The sequence below is a fragment of the Protopterus annectens genome, chromosome 7.part0 (genome assembly GCF_019279795.1).
Source record: "Protopterus annectens isolate FY-2018-M chromosome 7.part0, PAN1.0, whole genome shotgun sequence".
In the NCBI taxonomy this organism is placed as follows: domain Eukaryota; kingdom Metazoa; phylum Chordata; order Ceratodontiformes; family Protopteridae; genus Protopterus; species Protopterus annectens.
The window spans coordinates 961,976,691-961,998,294 of record NC_056739.1 but is presented as its reverse complement, the minus strand read 5'-3'; the positions used below and the strand labels follow the sequence as shown (position 1 = coordinate 961,998,294).

The 21,604-nt window shown below is 41.4% G+C and overlaps 1 protein-coding gene across 4 annotated transcripts in view; it reads left to right on the top strand.

The window, feature by feature from the left end:
* The window catches only part of LOC122806803 (protein SSUH2 homolog), a 621,468-nt gene that overhangs the window by 338,956 nt on the left and 260,908 nt on the right, over positions 1 to 21,604 (top strand). For 2 of the 4 annotated variants that reach the window (XM_044077526.1, XM_044077524.1), the window contains exon 3: positions 14,320 to 14,400. In XM_044077526.1, coding sequence (XP_043933461.1) covers positions 14,320 to 14,400 — 81 coding nt within the window. Of the gene's footprint in view, positions 1 to 14,316; positions 14,401 to 21,604 lie in introns of all 4 variants that reach the window. The other 2 variants (XM_044077525.1, XM_044077523.1) reach the window with 1 other exon arrangement.

The window sequence follows — 21,604 nt, the reverse complement described above, 5'->3', positions numbered from 1 at the left end:
GGAGGCAAGGAGGCCTAGTACTAGAAAATCCTATGCTGAAAAATGGAAAAGATTCTGTTCCTGAAGCCAAACTCGGGGGATGGGTGCAGAGTCCCCAATTTACTCCATATTCTTCAATACATAACTGAGATGATTCACAACGGTCTTTCCTTTTCCTCCCATCAAAATTCATGCCTCAGCCATTTCAGCTCATTACAATACAGAACCACCCCTCTTTTCTCATCCACTGCTGAAGCAATTCCTCAGAGGGGCAAAAAACTTAAGACCACACAGGAGAGCCCCTACTCCAGCCTGGGACCTTAACTTTGTATTGGAAAAACTCACTCTACTTCCCTTTGAGTCAGCTGCAAATGCAGAGTTGAAATTCCTTTCTTGGAAAATAGCCTTCCTTCTAGCCATCACTTCAGGAAGAAGGGTGTCTGAATTACAGGCTGTCATGGCAGTGGAGCATTTCTCTCCTTCATGCCAAAGGTGGTATCCAGTGTGGCCCTTAATCAGTCCATTCATTTGCCAACCTTCTTTTCTAATTCACAGAACAAAGGGGAACAAATACTGCACTCCTTGGACGTGCAGAGACAACTTAGATTTTACTTGGACAGGACAAAGCCTCTCAGGAAATCCGAACAGCTGCTGGTTGCATTTGCTGAGGGGGCAGAGGGGAAGGCCATTTCAAAGCAAACCATTTCTAAGTGGATAGGCCATTGCATTTATTTCTGCTATAAGCATCATGGGAAACCTACCCCACAGGGGATTAGACCACATTTAACCAGGGCTGCATCTACTTCTACAGCCTTCCTCAGAGGTGTCCCTACCAGGGACATCCTAGAAGCTGCTACCTGGAGTTGTGTACATACCTTCACCAAGCATTACCACTTGCCAGTTTTTTCTAAATCCCGAGCTGGATTTGCCACGGCAGTCTTGCAGGGCCTTATAGCTGGTCCTAATGCTATGTACCTCCTCCCATTCTTAGCTTTGTGAATCTACCCAAATGTGATGACCGCAACAGTGAAACATGAAGAACATAGTACAGTTGTGTACACTTAACATAAATGTAGATGTTCGAGTGTATTCACTGTTGCAGTCCTGGTTACCCTACCTCCAGCCTCCTGACTTCTATTGACTATACCTCTATTCTTGTTTACTATGCTTAAAGCTTTTTGGTGTATTTGCTGTTTTGTTGGAGGTGTAACCTTGTATAGAATTGCTTCCCATTATGGGGGCACCTGACATCTGGGGCAAGAAAAACTGATATAATGGCATTGGCTGCATGCTTTATACTCCTGACTACCTAACGTCATGGAAGATGAGACAGCAACCGACGCAGGACCCAAAACCTTGATAATCAGGCCAACTGAGGGCTACTGCAAGCAGATAACCCAAATGTGATGACTGCAACAGTGAATACACTCGAACATCTACATTTATGGTAAGTGTACACAACTGTACTTTTCTTGGCATTGAGCTTGAGCCCATGGCTCTGTCACCAAGCATCTGTTTCTGTAAGGCCCTTTTGTAGAGTATACACATCATTTGGGGATTCAGTAATTGCTCCCGGTTTGCAGTCATGTGCAAACTTTGTTAGCCAGAGTCCCTTAGTGTTGAATTGTACTTCAGAGAAGTAGATGTCAAACAAGAGCGGTCCCAGGACCGAACCCTGAAGTACTCCACTTGTCACTTGTCTGGGGCTGGATTTGGAGTCAGCTACTTTTACAGTGTGGGTTCTGTCAGTAAGCCAGTTGACAACCCATCAAATGATGTAGGGATTAATGCCCAGCTTGGTAAGTCTATCCATGATTCCAGAGTGGGGGATGGTGTCAAAGGCCTTGGCGAGGTCCAGATAGGCTGTGTGGACCGCCTTACCCTCACCCACGGCTTTGGAGACTGATTTGAAGAAGTCATTCAGGTTCAGGAGACAAGATCGGCCCTTCACGAACCCAAACTGGGTGGGGTCCAGTGTTTGAAGCTTGCCACTGTCTTTGTTTATAAGTTCCATGATAATAAGTTCCATGGCCTTGCAGATCAGGCTCATCAGACTGATGGTGCGGTAGTTCCCGGGATCCAAGGTGGATCCCCCCTTGTGGAGTGGGATAACTGTAGCTATGCGCCACTCAGTGGGCACGAAGCCTGAGGTGAGGCTATGATTAAACATGACACTTAGGTGAGGTGCCAGTTCATTTTGTAGTTCATGTAGTACACAGCCCGGGATGTCATCTTGTCCCATGGATGCTGTATTCTTAGCTTTGGAAAGTGCATTTTTTACCTATGTGGCCACTATTACCGGAATTTGGCAGTCGTCCGGTACTGAGATGGGCCGTTTATGGGGTGAGAGGGGGCTGAAGTTGGCACTGAATTGATCTGCCAGGATATTGGCAATGTCCTTGGTATCAGTATATTTAATGTCATTCTGTTGTAGCTCAGAGCAGATCTGAGCATTGCCATTTAGATTCTAGAAATAGTTATAGAATGCCTTGTGGTTGTCTTTGGAATCTTTGGCAATTTTATTTTCATAACTAGCTTTGGAGGATTTTATGAGGGATCTCAGCTTCTTACTGAGGCTGGTAAGGAAGATTTTTGCATCCTGGGATTTTCCTCTTTTCTGCAACAGTTTCTTCCTTTTGTTGTAAAGTTTGTTTATGGCAGGGGACCACCAGATTGGCTTCCTTTTTTTTGGAGGAGAGTATCTTGGTTCTATTTGGGATGGCACGATTCATGCATAAGTGGATGTGCTCGTGCAGTGCCTTAGTGTAGGATTCAGTAGTCGAATTTTCAGTTTCCGTCTGCATAGGTGTCATGAAGTTTGTCACTTCTGACTTGAGTAGCATGAAGTTGGCTTTGGAGAAGTTTTTTATGGAGGTTTCCTTACTGGGGGGTGGGGGTGGGATGTGGATGTTAAGGGTGATTAGCTTATGGTCAGACCTGACCAACGAGGGGGTGACCATAGGTGTGGAGCATCGATTTCCCATGTTGGTAATGACCATGTCTAGGATATTGGAGTCCATGGTGGGACTATGGATTAGTTGATCCAGGGCACTGGAATTTATGAATTCCAAGAACCGTTGGGCAAAGGTGTTGGTACATGAGTTATTTTCCCAGTTAATGGCAGGGTAGTTGAAATCACCCAGTATTAGGGCATTTGGTTGTATCTTAATATTTTCCAGTATGTTTAGAAAGGTGTAGTGAGAATCTTGGGGCATGGTGGGGGATCTGTGGCAAGCTACAATTTGTATTGCAGTCATACCTAGTATTAGTTGCGTCTTGCAACTATCCTGGTGGTGTGAATATCCTTGGTGAATATGGACACTCTTCCACCTTTACTGTTTCGGTCCTGGTTTGGTGGCCAAAACGTGTGGTCACATATTTAAGATTTTTTCCTAATTATGGACCTTTGATAATCAGTCTTATCTCAGTTTTATAAAATTTAATAGAACGCTTTCACTCCTACTTGAGATGGTTCAGAGAATATACCTTAAGATATATAGCATTTCCTAATAGTCATCACCATGTTATTCTAAAATGAGAGTTTTTTTATTTATAATAATACTTTTGTCTCTAACATAATCCTCTGTTTCCAAAAGCTTTCTTCTTAAAGCGCATGGATATCAGGGATTGTTTTCCCCAAAATAACCGTCTTTTGATTAATTTACATTTAACTTCATGTCACTTGTTCTTGATCATTCCTCGGATTCGCCCAGAAAGACTTGTAACTTTTTTCTCCTCCCTTACATTGATAACAGTTATCCCCACTGTTGCATTATCAACAGACTTACTAATCTAAACAATGTTACTGCTTGGAAAGTTACTCATAAAGATTTTGAAGAGAACTGGTCAGAGAACAGAGCCCTGAGGGACCCCTAATAAGGCATTTTTACTGATAGATACAAAGTATTAATGTTGTTTCACTGAGCCAGTTCCCTATCCATGTAGTGATATAGCTGTTTAACTCTTTTTTGTAGCCTTCATTGTTTCTGTATGAGGAGCTATGTCAAATGACTTGGCTCAATCCAAATATACCAGGTCAACGCCAAGGTAAAGTGCCTCCCACATTGGACGGTAATAAAGAATTAGATTAGATGTACAGGATCACCGCTGTGTAAAATCGTGCTATTATAAATGAGTTAAATCAGTACTGGTTTTCAGGGTGCATTTCAACACTTCATAATACTATTTATTGAAAGCACTTACCTATTATACAGACTTAAGTAGCAATAAGTGTCATTAGACAATGAAATGCCCCCTCTGAAAATTGAGACAGCTGTTGTGGCTTTCCAAACACCATGGACAAACCTGGAACTAAGTGTGTGTTGATACGGTTATTACAGGCATGATAATAATAATTTTATTATTTGTGATAATTAAAGGCCATTTATCCCCTCAGATAAAACAGATTTAAGGGGCTTTATTGTATTAATTATTATGCTCATTATACTTTAAGAAATATTGGGACATGAATCTCGGTTACCAAGCCAGTTTAAATCTTTATACGTAGTTGTATTCCTGGAAGGTTTTGTGAATTTATCTGCAGATGTGTTGGCTTGTTGTCTAGTATTTGTTGTGAGTGCCCTTTTAATTGCTGTACTCCTATTTATATGTTAATCCGGATCTACCTCACTTGGTCGACATTTCATATGATCGAATATGCATTTGGTCGACAGTTCATTTGATCGACAAGCATTTTAAGTGGGGGGCTTCGCCCCCTACACCCCCCAATGTGGGGGGCTGTGCCCCCCACACCCCCCCTAACTATATATATCAACTCCAGGGTTGCACAACATTGGGGAAGGGGGCAAATGCTTGTCGATCAAATGAAATGTCGACCAAATGACCTGTCGATCAAATGAAATGTCGACCAAGTCAGGTAGACCCGTTAATCCTTCCTATAGCTCCTTAGATGTTTAAGTAAAGCTTTCTTGTTAATCTCTATGTAAGACACAAACTTATGTTCACAGTGTCTTTTTGAAATTCTTATTAATCTACTAAAACTTTTTGTAACATAGACAAATCTTAATTTGTTTGCTGTACTTTGACTATTCTTAAAAACCTATCCATAGATGTTTCTTTTTCTTTTTGACTTATCCAATTTCATTGTTACCCAAAGACAATGTTACCTATTGTTCCTCTTTAATACTGTTCAGTCCAACTTTTCTATTAACAGATTTAAGTACCCAAAGAAAACATCCAAACATTTTGAGGTTTGTTTATTATTCATCCATTCATTCCACTTCCATGACCTTAGATCCTTATTTTTTTTTATAGTTATCTCTATAAAAAGACATTTTTGAACAGTTCAGAGGTCCTGGCATCTTTTACCTAGTAAGAGTCAAGGATGAAGAAATGTTCTATTGACAGAACCATCAAGTTCTGTTCCAAGCCAAAAACAATTAGAGTTTATAACATTTCCCCCTGTTGTTATACAGTCCTGATTTACCATTGGTGTCTTCAAATCCCCAATTCTTATATCCGAGTCAATGATTGAACGTCTTCCCAGTACATCACAAAATGAGGCAATCTCTGCTGCTATCTGCTTTGAAGGTCTGTAAAAATGAACAATCTTACATAATATTTGTTTACTCCTTGCTTCTACTTAATAGTCCTTTCTATTACATTCTAGTAATGCTATGCATGAGTTATGAGCATATATCGACCCCCCCCCTTTTTGTTTTTGTTATTTCTATAGTTAGGAAACAACTACATTCCAGAAGTGGTACTGGTTTAATAGAGCTAGAGTACTATGTTTCTGTAACTCGCACTACCTCAGGATTTTCCCCAGACTTTCTAGCCTAAAGGTCTTATATCTTGCATTACACATAAAGCTTGGTATGTTTTTTTTTTTACTCTTATTTTGCTTAAATTTGTTTTTCAGCAAATGTCTAAAAACATTTGAATCTTTTAAAAATGTTAACAAAAAACAGTTTCTCTCATTACTCATATGACTTTTATTTGTACCAGCGAAGACGATTTTATTTTCATTTCCTCCCAAATACTTCTATGGAAGACGCAAAAGATTTTTTTAAGGTTGATAAGCTGACGAAGTTTTCAACAGTAGCCCACTATAATGTTGGACTGGGGGTATATATAAAAAAAAAAAGCTTAAATCCCATAATCCTGTTCAGGTATATGATTTTCTCCGCCTAAGTTTTTAAATTGCCCCATTAGTTTTTCCTATATCATTTAGACCTCCTATTATCATCGCTGCATCAGCGCAGCCATGGTGGTGCAGTGGTTAGCATTGCCACCTCACAGCAAGAGGTTCTCCGGTTCGATCCTCGGCTGGGGTGCCTTCTGTGTGTAGTCTGCATGTCCTCCCTGTGGTCACGTGGGTTTCCTCCGGGTGCTCCGGTTTCTTCCCAAAGATATGCTGTAGGTGGATTGGACACTCTAAATTGGCCGTAGGCGTGAGTGCGTGTATGTGTGTGCCTTCTGTGGAAGGTTGGGCACTGGGCTGGCAACTCGACACCGTAAAACTCCACTGCCAATCACGAATGGACAGGTGATCCGCTGTGGCGACCCCTAACCGGGAAAAGCCAAAAGAAGAAGAAGGTTATCATCACTGCATCATATCTTTCTAAGTAACAAATAAAGAGCTTTTATTATAAGTTAACTCCCATTCAGACAGATTACAGTAACATTACATCTATCTGTTCTTGGCAACAGTTTTTTCTGATCCCCTTAAAAATGAATCACCTAAAATTGAAAGTCACAAGGTCTCAGACTTGGCGCCAATGAAGGGATTTGAATTCTGTCTAGTATGTGTTATGTAATATGCACCATGTTGACTGGAATCATCTGCTGGGACTGGGACCTGTTACTCCCTGGTTGGAACCCCCACTCATCCCATCAAAGTAGGCAAGCTGGGAAAATGACACCTCATTCCCCATTTCTCGTCACTCCTCCAAAAAGATTGAGTTGCAGTAACTGAACCTTGCTTGCTTAGGTCCCTGTGGACCAAGGAACTATAACATGTATCCCATTCATCTGTCCACCTCTCCACCCTTGCATCTGTTCATTCATCCTATTTTTGGATATCCCTCTTTATCCTTTGCAAGGCTTCGGGAATGCACGCATCCATATAAATCTGATGGCCATGTATTTTCTCTTTAGGGAGATAAGTAAACTAGTCTGTATTTCACTTGTCTGACACAGTATTGAATACAGCACCATATTTTTTATCCTTCCAGCAAACCACCTAAAAAACTTAAAAAAGGCATACTTCCTTATTACAAAATTCGTAGGGCTTCAAAATTTAAATTATATGGAAAGGCTTTAATAATGTACTTTGTGGAAGTTTTTTTGTGCTTGATAAGGTTGTCAGCATCCCCAACTCAGTCTTTGTGATGAAGTTAACCAATTTATATTTTTAGTGATTAAAAAAGGCAATTCAAAAGAAGTAACATTAATTTGGCATACAAAGTTTACAACTTTCAAACAAAGGCTGAATATATGAAAATGTTTTCCTGTAATAGTGAATTTTGATGAAGAAATGGGTATATACCTCTCAACTGTCCAAATTTTCCTTCATATTTTTGATCTTCTTCTCATAAAATGTATGTTTTTTTCAGGAAAATCACTGAGGATTGAAGTTACTAAGTTAGAAAATGTATGCTTATTCAAATCCTCTTATTATATCAACTTTGTAAGTTTATGCCTCCCCTAAACACACTGTTCAAACTCAGCCTCTCCACAGGCTATGTACCCATAGAGTGGTGCACAGCAATGGTTATTCCGCTACACAAAGGTGGAGCCACAACAGACCCTGGGAACTATCGCCCTATAAGCCTGACTAGCTTGGTCTACAAGGCTATGGAGCACATCATCATGGAACTCATTAACAGAGACATTGGGAACCTCCATACACTGGACCTTACCCAGTTCAGCTTTGTTAAGGGCAGATCATGACTCCTAAACATGGTGGACTTCTTTGAGACAGTTACCAAGGCTATAGACGAGGGAAAGGTGGTACACACAGCCTACCTAGACCTCACAAAAGCCCTCAACACCATTCCCCATTCCGGTATTATAGACAAGCTCACCAGCCTGAACATAAACCCCTACTTCACAAGATGGGTTGCCAACTGGCTCACGGACAGAACCTACATGGTGAGAGTTGCAGGAGCTAGGTCTGACTCTAAACGGGTTACAAGTTACGTTCCCCAGGGCTCATTCCTAGGACCCCTCCTGTTCGGCATATACTTCTCAGAGGTGCAGGCAAGCACAGGAGGACTATGGCTGACCAAGTTCACAGACAACTGCAAACTGGGGGATATAATTGACTCTCCAGCTGACACAGACATCCTCCAAAAGAGTCTCACTGAGACGGATACCTGGTGTCAAAATAATGGCCTCAAGCAAAATGTCAAAAAGTCCATAGTCATCCCCTTTGGAAAAAACAAAGTACCCACAAACTACCACATAGGTAGTAGTCCCCTAAATACGGAAGACGTAATAAGAGATCTGGGGACCCAAGTAGATAGTAATCTCTCCTTTGATAATCAACATTGCCAAAGTGGTTAGAAAATCCTGATATGTGACCCACCTAATCACAAAAGGGTTCGCATCCAGATCAAAAGAGGTCATTCTTCCCCTCTACTCATCACTCATCAGACCCATCATAGAGTACAATGCCCCATTTGGGATGTACCTTACAAGACACCTGCAACAGCTGGAAAGACCACAGAAGTACCTCACCAAGAGGATCACTGGCCTCAAACAGATGCCCTATGCAGCTCGACTGAAGAAACTCCAGCTGTACTCTGTTGCATACCGCCTACTCAGAGGTGATCTCTGCCTAACATACAAGGCCATGTCCAACCCAGGATTGATGGACATGCTCCACCTAAAGAAAACCATATCCCCTCGAGCCACATGCTCTAGGGATCTAAACCTCACCACAACAATAAATAGGACGTGCTGGAGGGATAGATTCCTGTCCCAGAGACTGCTTTGGAACAAGATTCCAATCTACATTAGGCAGAGTTCCTCGCTAACACTCTTCAAGAGAAACCTTGACGAGTGGATGGGAAACAGTTTACCCTGGGGATCACTTCAGTGGCTCTGCTGGACAGAGGCACAGGGAACTAATCAAAGGGGGCGGCGAAAGCCAACACATTATGGCTAGGCTTATAAATGCCTTCAGGCAGATAGCATAGTACCTACCTATGAACCTATAAGAGTAATGTTTAAAATCTGTCCCTGTTTTTGGTCCTTTGACCCCCATTATTTTAGGCTTTGTCCAATTTTCTTGCATTAAGAGGTTGAGATGCGTTGATGATGATGGATACAAAGGTAGGACACTACATCTGTGCTCTGTGGAGGATGAAAAACAATAGGATGAATGCAGGGAAATTACCAGAAACTTTGAAGATGAGAAGCTCAGTATCTAACTTATTTTTGGATTGTTAGAAGGATACATACAGGCACCGGAAGTGCTTGAAGTTAATGATATTGAGGTTTTCACTGACCAGAAGTTTGCAATAATCTTTATTTAGCAGCAGGTAGCTGAACTGTGAAATAGAATGGAGGCATGCTTCATTGGAAGACAGCAGTAGCAGGGGCTGGAAGAGCTATCGGGGGGAGGGAGACACTCCTAGGAGACAGAGCTTTAGCTAGATTATGTGGCACTCGGTAAAGTTCCCTAATCTAGTATCTCTCAACTATAACTTGAGGAGTGACGTTACAAGCTGAGGACCAAGAAAAAAAAAACACCTTTTTCTACTGTGTAACATAAAAACACTCTTCTCTTTTTTTCGTCTGACTCCTGTTGCTCCTCCCATCCTTTTTCTCTCCATACAGTTGAAAACTACAGCAAACCACTTGCTACAGGTACATTACCACACAAAGCAATTCAGCCCTGACTGCAAATATATTATCAGCATTCACTTTTCAGTGCCTGTTCAGCAGTACCGCACCAGTCTCACCTCATAACACATTGCACTCATGGCATTTGCCCCCTTCCCGTATTTCTCACCATACTTCAGCCAGGGGGAAATTGAAGACCATCATACAGAACCAGCATACCGGCCCACTCCCTGCTGTCCACCTCTCACAAGAGAATGCAAGGTGGATTGAGATTCACAGCTGTAGGGCTCTCATCTAGCATGGAATTACGTGGCTCTGTTCCCCAAGAATGAATGGGTTAATTGACTGCAGGTAGAGGAACCATCATGCTATGTCCTGTGGGGAACAATAAAGAAGAAAGTGCAGTGGCACTTTATACATTGCAGTTGAATAATTATTTTATGGATTATGGTCTAATTGATGAAAATTTGTATGAAGGGACTGCATATCCAAAATTCCTCTTCTCAAGAAAAATATCAAAACAGTGACGAAAAAAACTAAAAAATTATTATGAGGTAAACTGAAAGAGCCCACATTATAGGCCGGCCTCTGAATTGAAGATACTGATTAGTCCTTCTTTGCTTTATTAGAAAACTAAGAAACAGAACCATACATTGGCCTGAATGTATTCATAATGACTACTCCTTTTCTGAACTAGTAGATACTGCCAGTGTCCTTGCAAACACGTTTAGTGCCAAAGTCACCCCCAAGACTTCTATCCAAAGCCCTGAAGAACCTGGGTTATTTATGCCTGCAATTATCTCTAAGCATTACTTTCTGAAATAACTAAGCAAAACCTAAAAAAGACTTCCTTCATGAGACCTGACAGTATGTCTAGCAGCTTATTTAATGATGTTAGACATGCCTTGCAGACCCACTCCTTAAACTATTTAACCAACGTTTACTTACTGTATTCATCCCTGATGAGTGCCACATTACAGTGGTAACATCCCTTTGTAAGGGTAGTTTTGCAACCAACCCAGATAATTACAGCAGTCTTATAAGCCTCATCTGCAAGGCTGTGGAACATAATATGAACTGACCTTGTAAACTACACTACTAAGAATATAATTAGATTTGACCCTCTGCAGTTTGGCTTTGTGAAGTATAGATCTTGTCTACTGAATCTGGTAAATGTCTTTGAAAAGATTACAGAGGCCATGGACAGTTGCTATGTGGTACACAAGGAGTATCTTGACTAGGCCAAGGCCTGTGATACCATTCCCCATAGTGGCATTATACACTAAATGCTTTAAAAATTAATCAGTATGTGGCAAGATGAATATCAACCTGGATGAAAGACAGAACCCACATAGTGAGAGCTGGAGATGCCTCAACAGAAAGTATGGAAGTGACCAATGGTGTCCCTCAGGAATCAGAGTTGGGACCTCTCCTTTTTGACCCTTATTTCTCAGCTGTCCAGGAAGAGAAAGCCAGTACCTCTAGCTAACAAAGCTTGCAAATGACCATAATCCATGGGTTGTTGTTAAGTCACCCTCTAACATGCAAACCCTCTAGAAAGAACTCCTTCATAGTAAACTCTTGGTGTACTAAAAATGAGCTCAAATTACATGCTGAAAAGTATAGTATAACTTTTGGTAGGCAATCATTTTCCTCCTCATAATGTATAGTCAGCGTACTACAACAAAATGAAAATATAGTCAGGGACCTAGGAACTTGGATTGATAATCCCCTGTCTACTGACTATCAGGTGGCATTGGTTATCCAGAAATCATTTTATTTAGCACAGCTAATTACCAAAGGAATAACACAAGTCTAATGAGACAATCACTATTCTAGTATGACAAGCAGTTTCATATAAAACGTGAGTGTGAATGTTGAAAAACTTGCATATTTTGGAAGCAACTATTAAAATGTTTTACTGTCAGTGTGTACAACTGTGTGCCTAACAATGGACTATTATACACTGTCAGGTTATTTCATTTCTTGTTATAAATGCACTGTATGAAAACTATTTTTCTTGGCATTCATCCATTGTATACATAAAAATGATAATGAATTATTTATTATCATGACACTACAAAGTATGTCATAACACATTATAAGGAACTATTTTGTTAAAGATAAGTACATATGGGGTAAGGTGTATATTTGATTAAAGTAGGCAGTTATAGAAAGTTATGGGAATATGCAAACACACTTGTCATTACTTGATACAATTCCTAGCTTATAAAGTCACATATTGATTATAGATTTCTATTGCATAATGAATATGTCTATATGGAGAGTGTGTAAAGATGAAAAAAAACTTTGTTTTACAGAGAAACTTGCACTAGTCATATGTTTATGGATGGGAAATAGCAAAGATGTTTAATCTGAGAGATACAACCCTAGCTAATATAGCAGTTACTGCTAAGGATATGAAATAGATGCATTTTGTGATACTCATACTATTAAAACATAGTGATACTCATACTATTAAAACGTAGTGGAAGTGTTGAAGTTAACTGTATGCAGTGAAATGTATTTTTTCATATTGGTAGTAAGTTTAAGGATGACATACTAAAGATATAACTACTTAAGATATGGTGGCCTTAATAAGGGATTAAGTATGACAAATGCTTGAGTTGAAGATGTAAGAGGATAAACTAAGAATTCATTGGTGAAAGTGAATGTGTCGAAGGCATTTCTGCTTGTCATATAAGTCTCCTTAAAATGGAAAGACACCATGGATCTTCAAGTTACATTTTATGTTGATGGTCTTTTAAATAGTTAATATATACAAAAGTTGTGTCTGGTTGGCCTTTTGGGTTTTGTGTGGGTAGACTAAAGTTGATACGCAAAGAGGCATGATATTCTGAGAATAATGGAATGTTGTAACGGTAGTAGATATTTGGGTTTAGTGGCATATGCAAGGCTTGGATTTGATGTTGTTCCTTTGCTGATAATACTGTGTGATGAATGTGAATGACATAATAGATTGCACGTATTTTATGAAGAAGATTACTTTTAAAAATTTTTGAAAAAATAATCTAAATTAAAAGAGGTGAAGTGGTGGCAGAGAAAAGGAAATGTGTATAGCATTATATTGCTTATGGACAATTTGTCAATCATGATTGCATGTATGCCAATTGAGGGTCTAGACACAGAATGTCAGACAGAATCACTGATTAAAAGTAAGCATCACAGCATGAGCAATTTGGTAGAAAATATCAAATTGAGTACATTTTGGGAAAAGTACGAAAAATATTTATCATGATTGGGGGCATATTGAAAGAAATGTAGAGGGGTGAAGCAGTGGGATAGATGTTTTCATTACTTTTACTATCTTAATCAGACACATCCATTTATTCCTATATGAATCGGTGAAGTAACTGGTATAAATAAGTTGTACACATGAGCGTACCTTAACTTTCATGAGTAACTGCCATGATAGGGAGATCTACTAGGACATAATGCTGTGTAGTTAAATAGCACCAAATTAAGGAAAAGGTTGTATTATGATTAAAGATGGTAATTTTCTGGAATAAAAGTTTGTATAACTGATGATTCAGAGCTTGAATTTTGTTTTATTATTGTGTAGATATTTTTCTATTTCATTATAATATTTTAACATCATTAATTTATTCCATTTCTTATAATTTAATTAGTGATATCCTCTCCTGGGATAAAGGGCGATGTCTGATCTGGGTCTACTTGAAAAACTCTACCAGGAAAACACTTCTAATCTAATATCAGATCAGTGAGCCTAATACTAAAAATAACTGCGTGTACTAGAAAAAAACATAACTGTGTTATACTGCAGCTTCTAGCATAATGAAATAAGCATCCCCTTACAGTTGGAAGTCCCTTATGGATAGGGGCAACTAGTAAATGTCCCAACATTTCCTTCATTTGCCCACCTCTAGGTTATTCATATGCAAAATATAAGAGCTAAACATTACCATGGGAATGTAAGTAAGCTTCTCAAGATCAATAGCTTAGTAAATACCCATGGACATATGAACCAGTCATTTACTTGCTTCAAAAATAACCTTGATATTTATACATAGACATTGAGGATACTGACAAGAGGTTGCAGTGTTCAAGATTCTTGAAAGCATGTCTGTCATAAACGTATCATCCCTCCCCTGACACAGGAAAATTGGCTGTCATCCACCTGAACCTACCCACTCATGTCTGCTCCATAGCTATCTGGCATGCTGCTTAAATTCTGAGCATGTGTGCACTGTCATGACTTCAACCTTTATGCCATTGTAAGTGACAGTGGTAACATTTTTTTTTCCATTTTAAAATAAATAAAGCATGCAGATGAACTGAATGTAAGCTTAATGCTTAGCAGAAATGTCTGCAGTATGTACATAATCACATGATCATTATGAAGAAGTTATTCGGGCAGAGCATATTGGCACAACAGATGGGCTGTTTATATATTCAGTTACTCTGATTATTTCTACTTCTCATTTTGGATTTGTAAAGTATTGCACTTTGACACCAGTGTTATAACTGTTTGATTTGTGTTAGTAGCGACTGCTGTTTCCATTCCTGGAGAAGGTCCAACGGCACCCCCTACTCACTTGATGGACAAGGTGACTGGATATGAAGGTGGTAAGTACATCTCATGCCCTGCTGTTTTATGATCTTGAATGCTACAAATCTGTATGTCTCAAGCAGCTAGATTTCTGAATCTTCTTATCACTAAAATAAATCAGCTAGTGCAACTTATTACTTCATCTGCCAAAGCTTTATCTTTAATGATGCTATAATATAATATAATAAATTGGTGTGTTATGATTTAGTTGCATGTACAAAAAATTAATCTGTCTTCTTTGCCTGTGATTTAATGTGGGAAAATATTGAAAGATACACTTACCGTGGGCAAACTGGGTAGAATCTGGCACTCTCAGGTGTAGGGTCCAGTGGTGACAACCTTCCAGCTGTCTGTCATTGAGTGTACATAATGTATGCATGTATTATGTTTGTATGCATGAATACTGGTATTGGGTAATGAATATAGATATGCATTTTTTATGGGGTGGACTGTTTTATGGTCCTTTTTTCGTACATGATCAAGTGTCTCCACAGACAGAAATGTTAGGTGTTTCTTGTAAAGAAGGATGTTCTTCTGTGTCATCTCTACTTTTTCCCTGTTGTTTTCACAATGCTGTCTTATTGCTGCAATCTTTATTATTATTGTTATTATTAATAATAATAGTAATATTTAAATTGCTTGGAAGACAGAAGCAAAAAACAGCTTGATGCAAAACTTAGGAAATAATAAAATTAAAATGTATTCACAAATGATAAGCTTTTGATGTTCTTCATGTTTCACTGCTGCAGTCATCACATTTAGGTTATCCTGAGTGGGGTAGCCCTCAGTTGGCCCGAATACCAGAGGATTAGTATTTCTGCGTCGGTTGCTTTTGCTCCAGGACTGATGTCAGGTAATCAGTGGTATAAAATCAGGCAGCCGATGCCATTACATCAGTCTTTTGTGCAAAGGAGCCCGAAGCAGAAGCAGTTCGCACAAGTGCCTGTCAGCCGCTACCTGAGTTATCGTTTCTGAATTGAAGTCTTGTAAAGCTAAGTACCCCATTGGGGATCCTTTTTCTTGCTCTAACCAATGTCAGAAAAAGTTAACAATTGTCTCGCCTGTGGAAAACAAATACCATACCGAGACTTCCATTCTTACTGCGTCACCTGTTTAGGCCCAGACCATGACGTTCCTCGCTGTCACTTTTGTGCTTTGTCAATGCCAGAACTATATGTTGTTGGGCCCTTTTTGTAGCTAGATATTTTCGCTCTCAGTCGTCGAATATTGATATGGCTTCGGTAAACTGTCCAACTACCGACCTGAAAAAACGTAAGGATAAAGACAGAGACAGACCGCACAGGTCCAAAACTGCTGACGACGCTTCCATTAAGCTAGTTGTCAGTTCAACAGTCCTCAGTGAGGTGCTTTCGCAGACCCTGATGCTCGCTTCTGTGGATTTGCAATCCTCTCCCGAGACCTTTTTGGAGTCCTGTATGCCTCGAGACTCTTCTTCGACTAAGGATCCTGCGGATGTCTCTACCTTGGATGGGTCTGGAGTCACTGAGCAGGCACCGGCTTCTGAGGGAGTACTACCGATACTTGACACAAACCAACGACTTCTTTCGCGTCTTCAGTTCTTTCTAAAACTACAGAGTTTCTAAGGCCCAGGGTACGAGCTATGCCTAAAAAAAACGACAACCCAAGCTCAGGCATCTGCTTTCTTGCCTCAAACTCAAATGCTTAAAATGGCGGAACACCTTATTATGCTTATTAGGGGAAGCCAGGCTACCCCTTCCAAAAGAAAAAGAGACTTGTCCCCAGTAGTTTTATCTGAACAGGAGTCCAATGACTCTGATGCTTCTGAATATGAAGACATGCAACCCCTCTCTGCTTATGAGGATTCTGATGCAGAGGAATCCATTCCTTCTGCCTCTCCACCCAAGGATTTTTCATTTGGTGAAACCCTTCGTACATTAAAGAAGCATTTCCAATCGGAATGTCAGGACTATCCTCAGTCAAAAAAGAGACTCGGGAATTCTTAGATTTACCACAGCACAGACCTTTGGCCATTCCTCCTATCTTGGATGTTGTTTTTATGGAACCTAGTTTGACCCCTGACACCCTTCCTCCTGCTCCCAGGAAACCAGACAGGTACTACAGAGTCCCTGACTCTCAAATTCTTTTTCAAAAATCCTACTGCTGACCCAGAGGTCATCTCTCAAGGGCCTAAAGGAATAAAAGCAACCTCAGCTAAGAATCCCACCCCCTCAGACAGGGATTCCCAAGCTTTAGACAGATGAGGTAAAAAAGTATACACCTCTACTACTCTTGCTATTAGAGCACTAAATTGTCATTTCCACATGCTGAAATATCAGCAGCATACCATGGAATTCCATAAACAAAAAATATCTTCCTTTCCTGCTTGTGCAGAAAATAAAGAATTACAAGAGCTTATGCATTCTGCAAGCCAAGTTACTAAACACACCTTGCTATGTGGATTTGATGCCCTAGAAGCATCTTGCAAGGTAGCAGTCACTGGTTCTGTCCTTAGGAGGAATGCTTGGCTTAAGGAACAGACCTTGCCAGACCATGTCAAATCAAAATTATTGGACACACCATTGAACAAAGACAATTTGTTTGGCACCAAGGCAGAAGAGGTCTTAAAAAAGATGGAAGAAAAAGCTAAATCTATGCAGACATTTAAAGACTTTTTACAGGTCCAACCTCCGAGGTTCAGTAGGCATTGCCCCTCCAAACACTGGTCTTTTCCAGCCCCCTCCAGGCCAGCTCAGCCCAGACCCAGGAGAAGCAGACCCCCCCCCCACAGACAGCAGCCCCAGGGAATGCAGAGATCTAAGCAATGGAGTTCCTCCTCTTCAAAAACAGGGAATGCTAAGCCACCCCCTTACGGTAAGAACTCACAATGACTTTACACATCCACCCCTTACCTCTGCCCACCTGCTTGTGCCCCTAGGAGGAAAACTCTCCTTTTCTGCAAACAACTGGGCCTCTATCACCAACCGCCGATGGGTCCTCAACATAGTGTCCCAGGGATACAAATTATACTTTCGCTCTCTGCCAACCCCAAGAGGGTTCCCAGATCTTCCTCCAAACCAGTGGGCAGAGGCCAAAAAGCAAGTCCTTTCCCTGCTCTCCATGAGGGCAATACAGCATGCTCCTGCAAACCAGATAGGCAAAGGTTTTTATTCCAGACTCTTCCTGGTACCCAGAAAAGAGGGCACCTGGCGTCCAATCCTCGACCTATCCATTCTTAACACCTTTCTGGTGATACGAAAATTCAAAATGCTAACCCTCCAGCAGCTTCTTCCCATGCTTTCCAAGGATGCTTGATTAGCCACCCTAGACCTAAAAGAGGCCTACCTACACATCCCAATCAGGTAATCTTGCAGGAAATATCTATGTTTCAGGGCAGGATCTATGCACTTTAATTTCTCTGTGCTTCCCTTTGGCTTATTCACTGCTCACAGAGTTTTCACAAAATGCCTGGCCCCAGCCATTGTTTTTTGCAGACAAAGAAATATTAAAATTTACCCCTGCTAGATTCAGGCAGTCAGGAAAAGCTGTTACAGCACCTTACTTTTGTAAAGGCACTACTGACGTCCCTGGGGTACACTAGCAACAAAAAGAAATCTAAATTAGTACCCACACAAAAAATTCTATTCCTGGGAGCAAGCCTAGACATATCATCTCAGATGCCATTCCTTACTCCAGAAAAACAAGCCTACCTGACAGGCTACTTCTCTTAACTAGCCACCAGAACCCAGTTATCCACAAGGAAAATTCTGCAAGCTCTAGGGTTCATGGCCTCCTGCATTCTACTCATTCCATATGCCAGACTGCATTATGAGGAAACTACAGTGGTACCTAAAAAGCCATTGGTGTCAACACTCTCAAGACCTGGAAACTATCATACCAATGATACCTTGTCTAAGGAAAGATTTTCTTTGGTGGGCAGCAGCATGCAGCCACAACAAGAGGCTTCCCTTCTCACAACTCCACGCTGCCCAGACCCTCACCACAGAAGCATCAGACTGTGCCTGGGGTGCACACCTGGACGGCAGGTGCATTCAGGGGCAATGGAGCCCAAATCAAATTCTTCTGCACATCAACCAAAAAGAGATGCTAGCTGTTCAGCACGCCCTGACAGCTTTCAGACCCCCTACTCTCCCTGGGGCCTCTACTGATCAAAACCGAAAACATCACAGTGATGTGGTATATCAACAAGCAAGGAGGGACTCAGTGTTATCTTCTCTGTAGACTCGCCATGACCCTTTGGCACACAGCCTCAGCCATGCAACTACACCTGCTAGCACAATTCCTGGCAGGCTCCCTAAACTCTTTGGCAGACAACTCTCTGCTAGACCCACATAAGTGGCAGCTAGACCACAGAACCTTCACCCTTGTAACCCAGAAATGGGACACCATGAAGGTGGATCTATTTGCCGCCTCCTCCAATCATCAGCTCGGCAAATTCTGCACCAGTGAACCTCACAGCAAAGCCTGGAAAGTGGATGCTGTATCCTTCCAGTGGGTAAACCTCATGGTCTACGCATTTCACCCTCTACCACTCATTTCAAGGGTACTGCTCAGAATCAGGGTGGAAAAACCAAGGGCAGTCCTGATTGCCCCAGACTGGCCACGCCAGCACTGGTACCCACTGCTGTGCAGCTTGTCATCCCTGCCACCATGGCACCTACCTCAGATCCCAACACTCCTGACCCAGAAGAATGGAGAATTCATGCATCCTCAAGTGCAGGCCTTCAACCTGGCAGCCTGGCTTATTCCCTGACATTTCCTCAAACTGCCAGCCTAAGCAAATAAGTCCTAGATGTTATACGTGAGGCCAGATACCCCAGCACTAGAAAATCCTATGCTGACAAGTGGAAAAGATTTTGCACCTGGATCCAGGCTAAGGGAGCTGAAACAGCACAGCCCTCCCTCCCTTCCTCTCATCCTGGATTACCTAGCTGACCTACTACACAGGGATCTATCCTTCTTTTCTATTAAAATTCATGCCTCTGCCATCTTTGCTCATTATAGCACAGAGCCACCTCTCTTCTCACACCCTTTCATCAAACAGTTCCTAAGAGGGGCTAACAACTTAAGGCCACCCAGAAGAGCTCCTATCCCAGCTTGGGACCTTAACTTTGTGTTGGAAATGCTTACCCTATCCCCCCCCTTTGAACCTGCAGCTTCAGCAGAGTTAAAACTCCTCTCTTGGAAAACAGCCTTGCTTCTGGCCATCACTTCAGCTAGAAGAGTATCAGAACTACAAGTACTCGTGGCTGTAGAGCCCTTCATCATTTTCCATGCTGACAGGGTCTCCCTCAGGACTAACCCCTCCTTCATGCCTAAAGTGGTGTCCAGTGTGGCTGTCAACCAAGCCATTCATTTGCCCACCTTTTTCCCTAACCCAAGAAACAAGGGGAAAGGATTCTGCACTCTCTAGATGTGCACAGATAGCTCAGATTCTATCTGGATAGGACTAAATCTTTTAGAAAAACTGACCAATTGCTAGTCAGCTCCGCAGCAGGGGCAGAGGGCAAGGCCATATCCAAACAAACAATTTCTAAATGGATAGCACATTGCATCCATTTCTGCTACAAACAGCACAGGAACCCCCCCCCCCCCCAAAGGGGGTCAGGACAAATTCCACCAGGGCAACCTCCACCTCTGCAGCTTTTCTCAGAGGGGTCCACACCAGGGACATCTGGGGGCTGCAACATGGACTTCTGTTTATACCTTCACCAAGCATTACCACCTACCTATTTTCTCCAAATCCAGGGCAGGCTTTGCCACTGCAGTCTTGCAGGGCATCCTAGCCAGCCCCTAGTCTTCTTGACTGCCTCCACCCTTTTCTTCAGCTTTGGGAATCAACCCAAATGTGATGACTGCAACAGTGAAACATGAAGAACATAGCACAATTGTGTACACTTATCATAAATGTACATGTTTGAGTGTATTCACTGTTGCAGTCCTGGTTTCCCCCCTCCATCCCCCTTCTCTCTCTCTCTCTCTCTCTCTCACTTCCTCTGTCCTTACAGGGAATTTTTGGTATTTACTTTCTACTGGTGGTGTTCTTCCACCATAACCTAGCTCCCTATTTAGGGGCGAATGACAGTTGGGGCAAAAAATCTGATGTAATGGTGTCGGCTGCCTGATTTTATACCAATGACGACATGACGTCAGTCCTGGAGCGACAGCAACTGATGTAGAAATACTAAGCATCTGGATTTGGGCCGACTGAGGGCTACCCCTGGCAGGATAACCCAAATGTGATGACTGCAACAGTGAATACACTCAAACATCTACATTTATCGTAAGTGCACACAACTGTACTTTTAATAAATTGGGCTAAATTGAGGAACCTTACCAAAAATTATTACATGCTTGTGCAAGGAACAGATATTCCTCAAGGACCAGCATTGTCATCTGTGTTGCTAGAGAGGGAATGGAACAGGAGTCCTTAGCCTGTGAAAACACATTAGGCCAGCTGTCTGACTTTCTAAAGGCTTTAAGACACACCTCTGAAGCACAAAGCTGGAGAAGATAAAAGCACAACTGACCAGACGTCAGTCCCCTTATGAGCTTATGTGCTACTTTTACTCAGACTGCAGTACTGTTCATCCCAACAACAGACACTTTGACAAAGATTGATCTGGCACTCAAGGCCCAATTTTGCAACCTACTTTTAGGACTTAAGCACAAAATAAACCTGTAACTGCTAAAGGTGCACTGTTACAAAGAACAAGATCCAAAGAGAAAAGCAGTGACACCACCACAGACAACTGGCAAACCTGTTAAAATCCAACAAAAAAGATGAACACAAATCTTTTACTGAAAACTTGAGACATAAAATGTGGCAAGACAAAAATAAAATCCCTTTCAAACGATAAGCGCTTTCGGAAAAACCTTCTTCAGATCGTAAAGGGAAACAGTAACAACATGCTTTTAAAAGATATACACAAACAATTGGCTTCAGCTTGTTCTGCCAAAGAACCAATCGGCAAACTGCCAATCAACAAGCTTGAAGAGAAGTACTTATTTACATAAACCAATCATCAGTCAGAATATCACAAACCAGTCACAGCCAGGTATCATCCTTGAGCTCCAATCAGAAAACTAGCCAATCAGAGCACTTAAAGGAAAACACACCTTCACATCAACCAATGGCTGTTTTCCTATACTTTAGAATGGGTCTCAGAGGAACGACAGTGTTTAAACCAGGAAGCTTGTCTGCTCTCACATTTATGATCC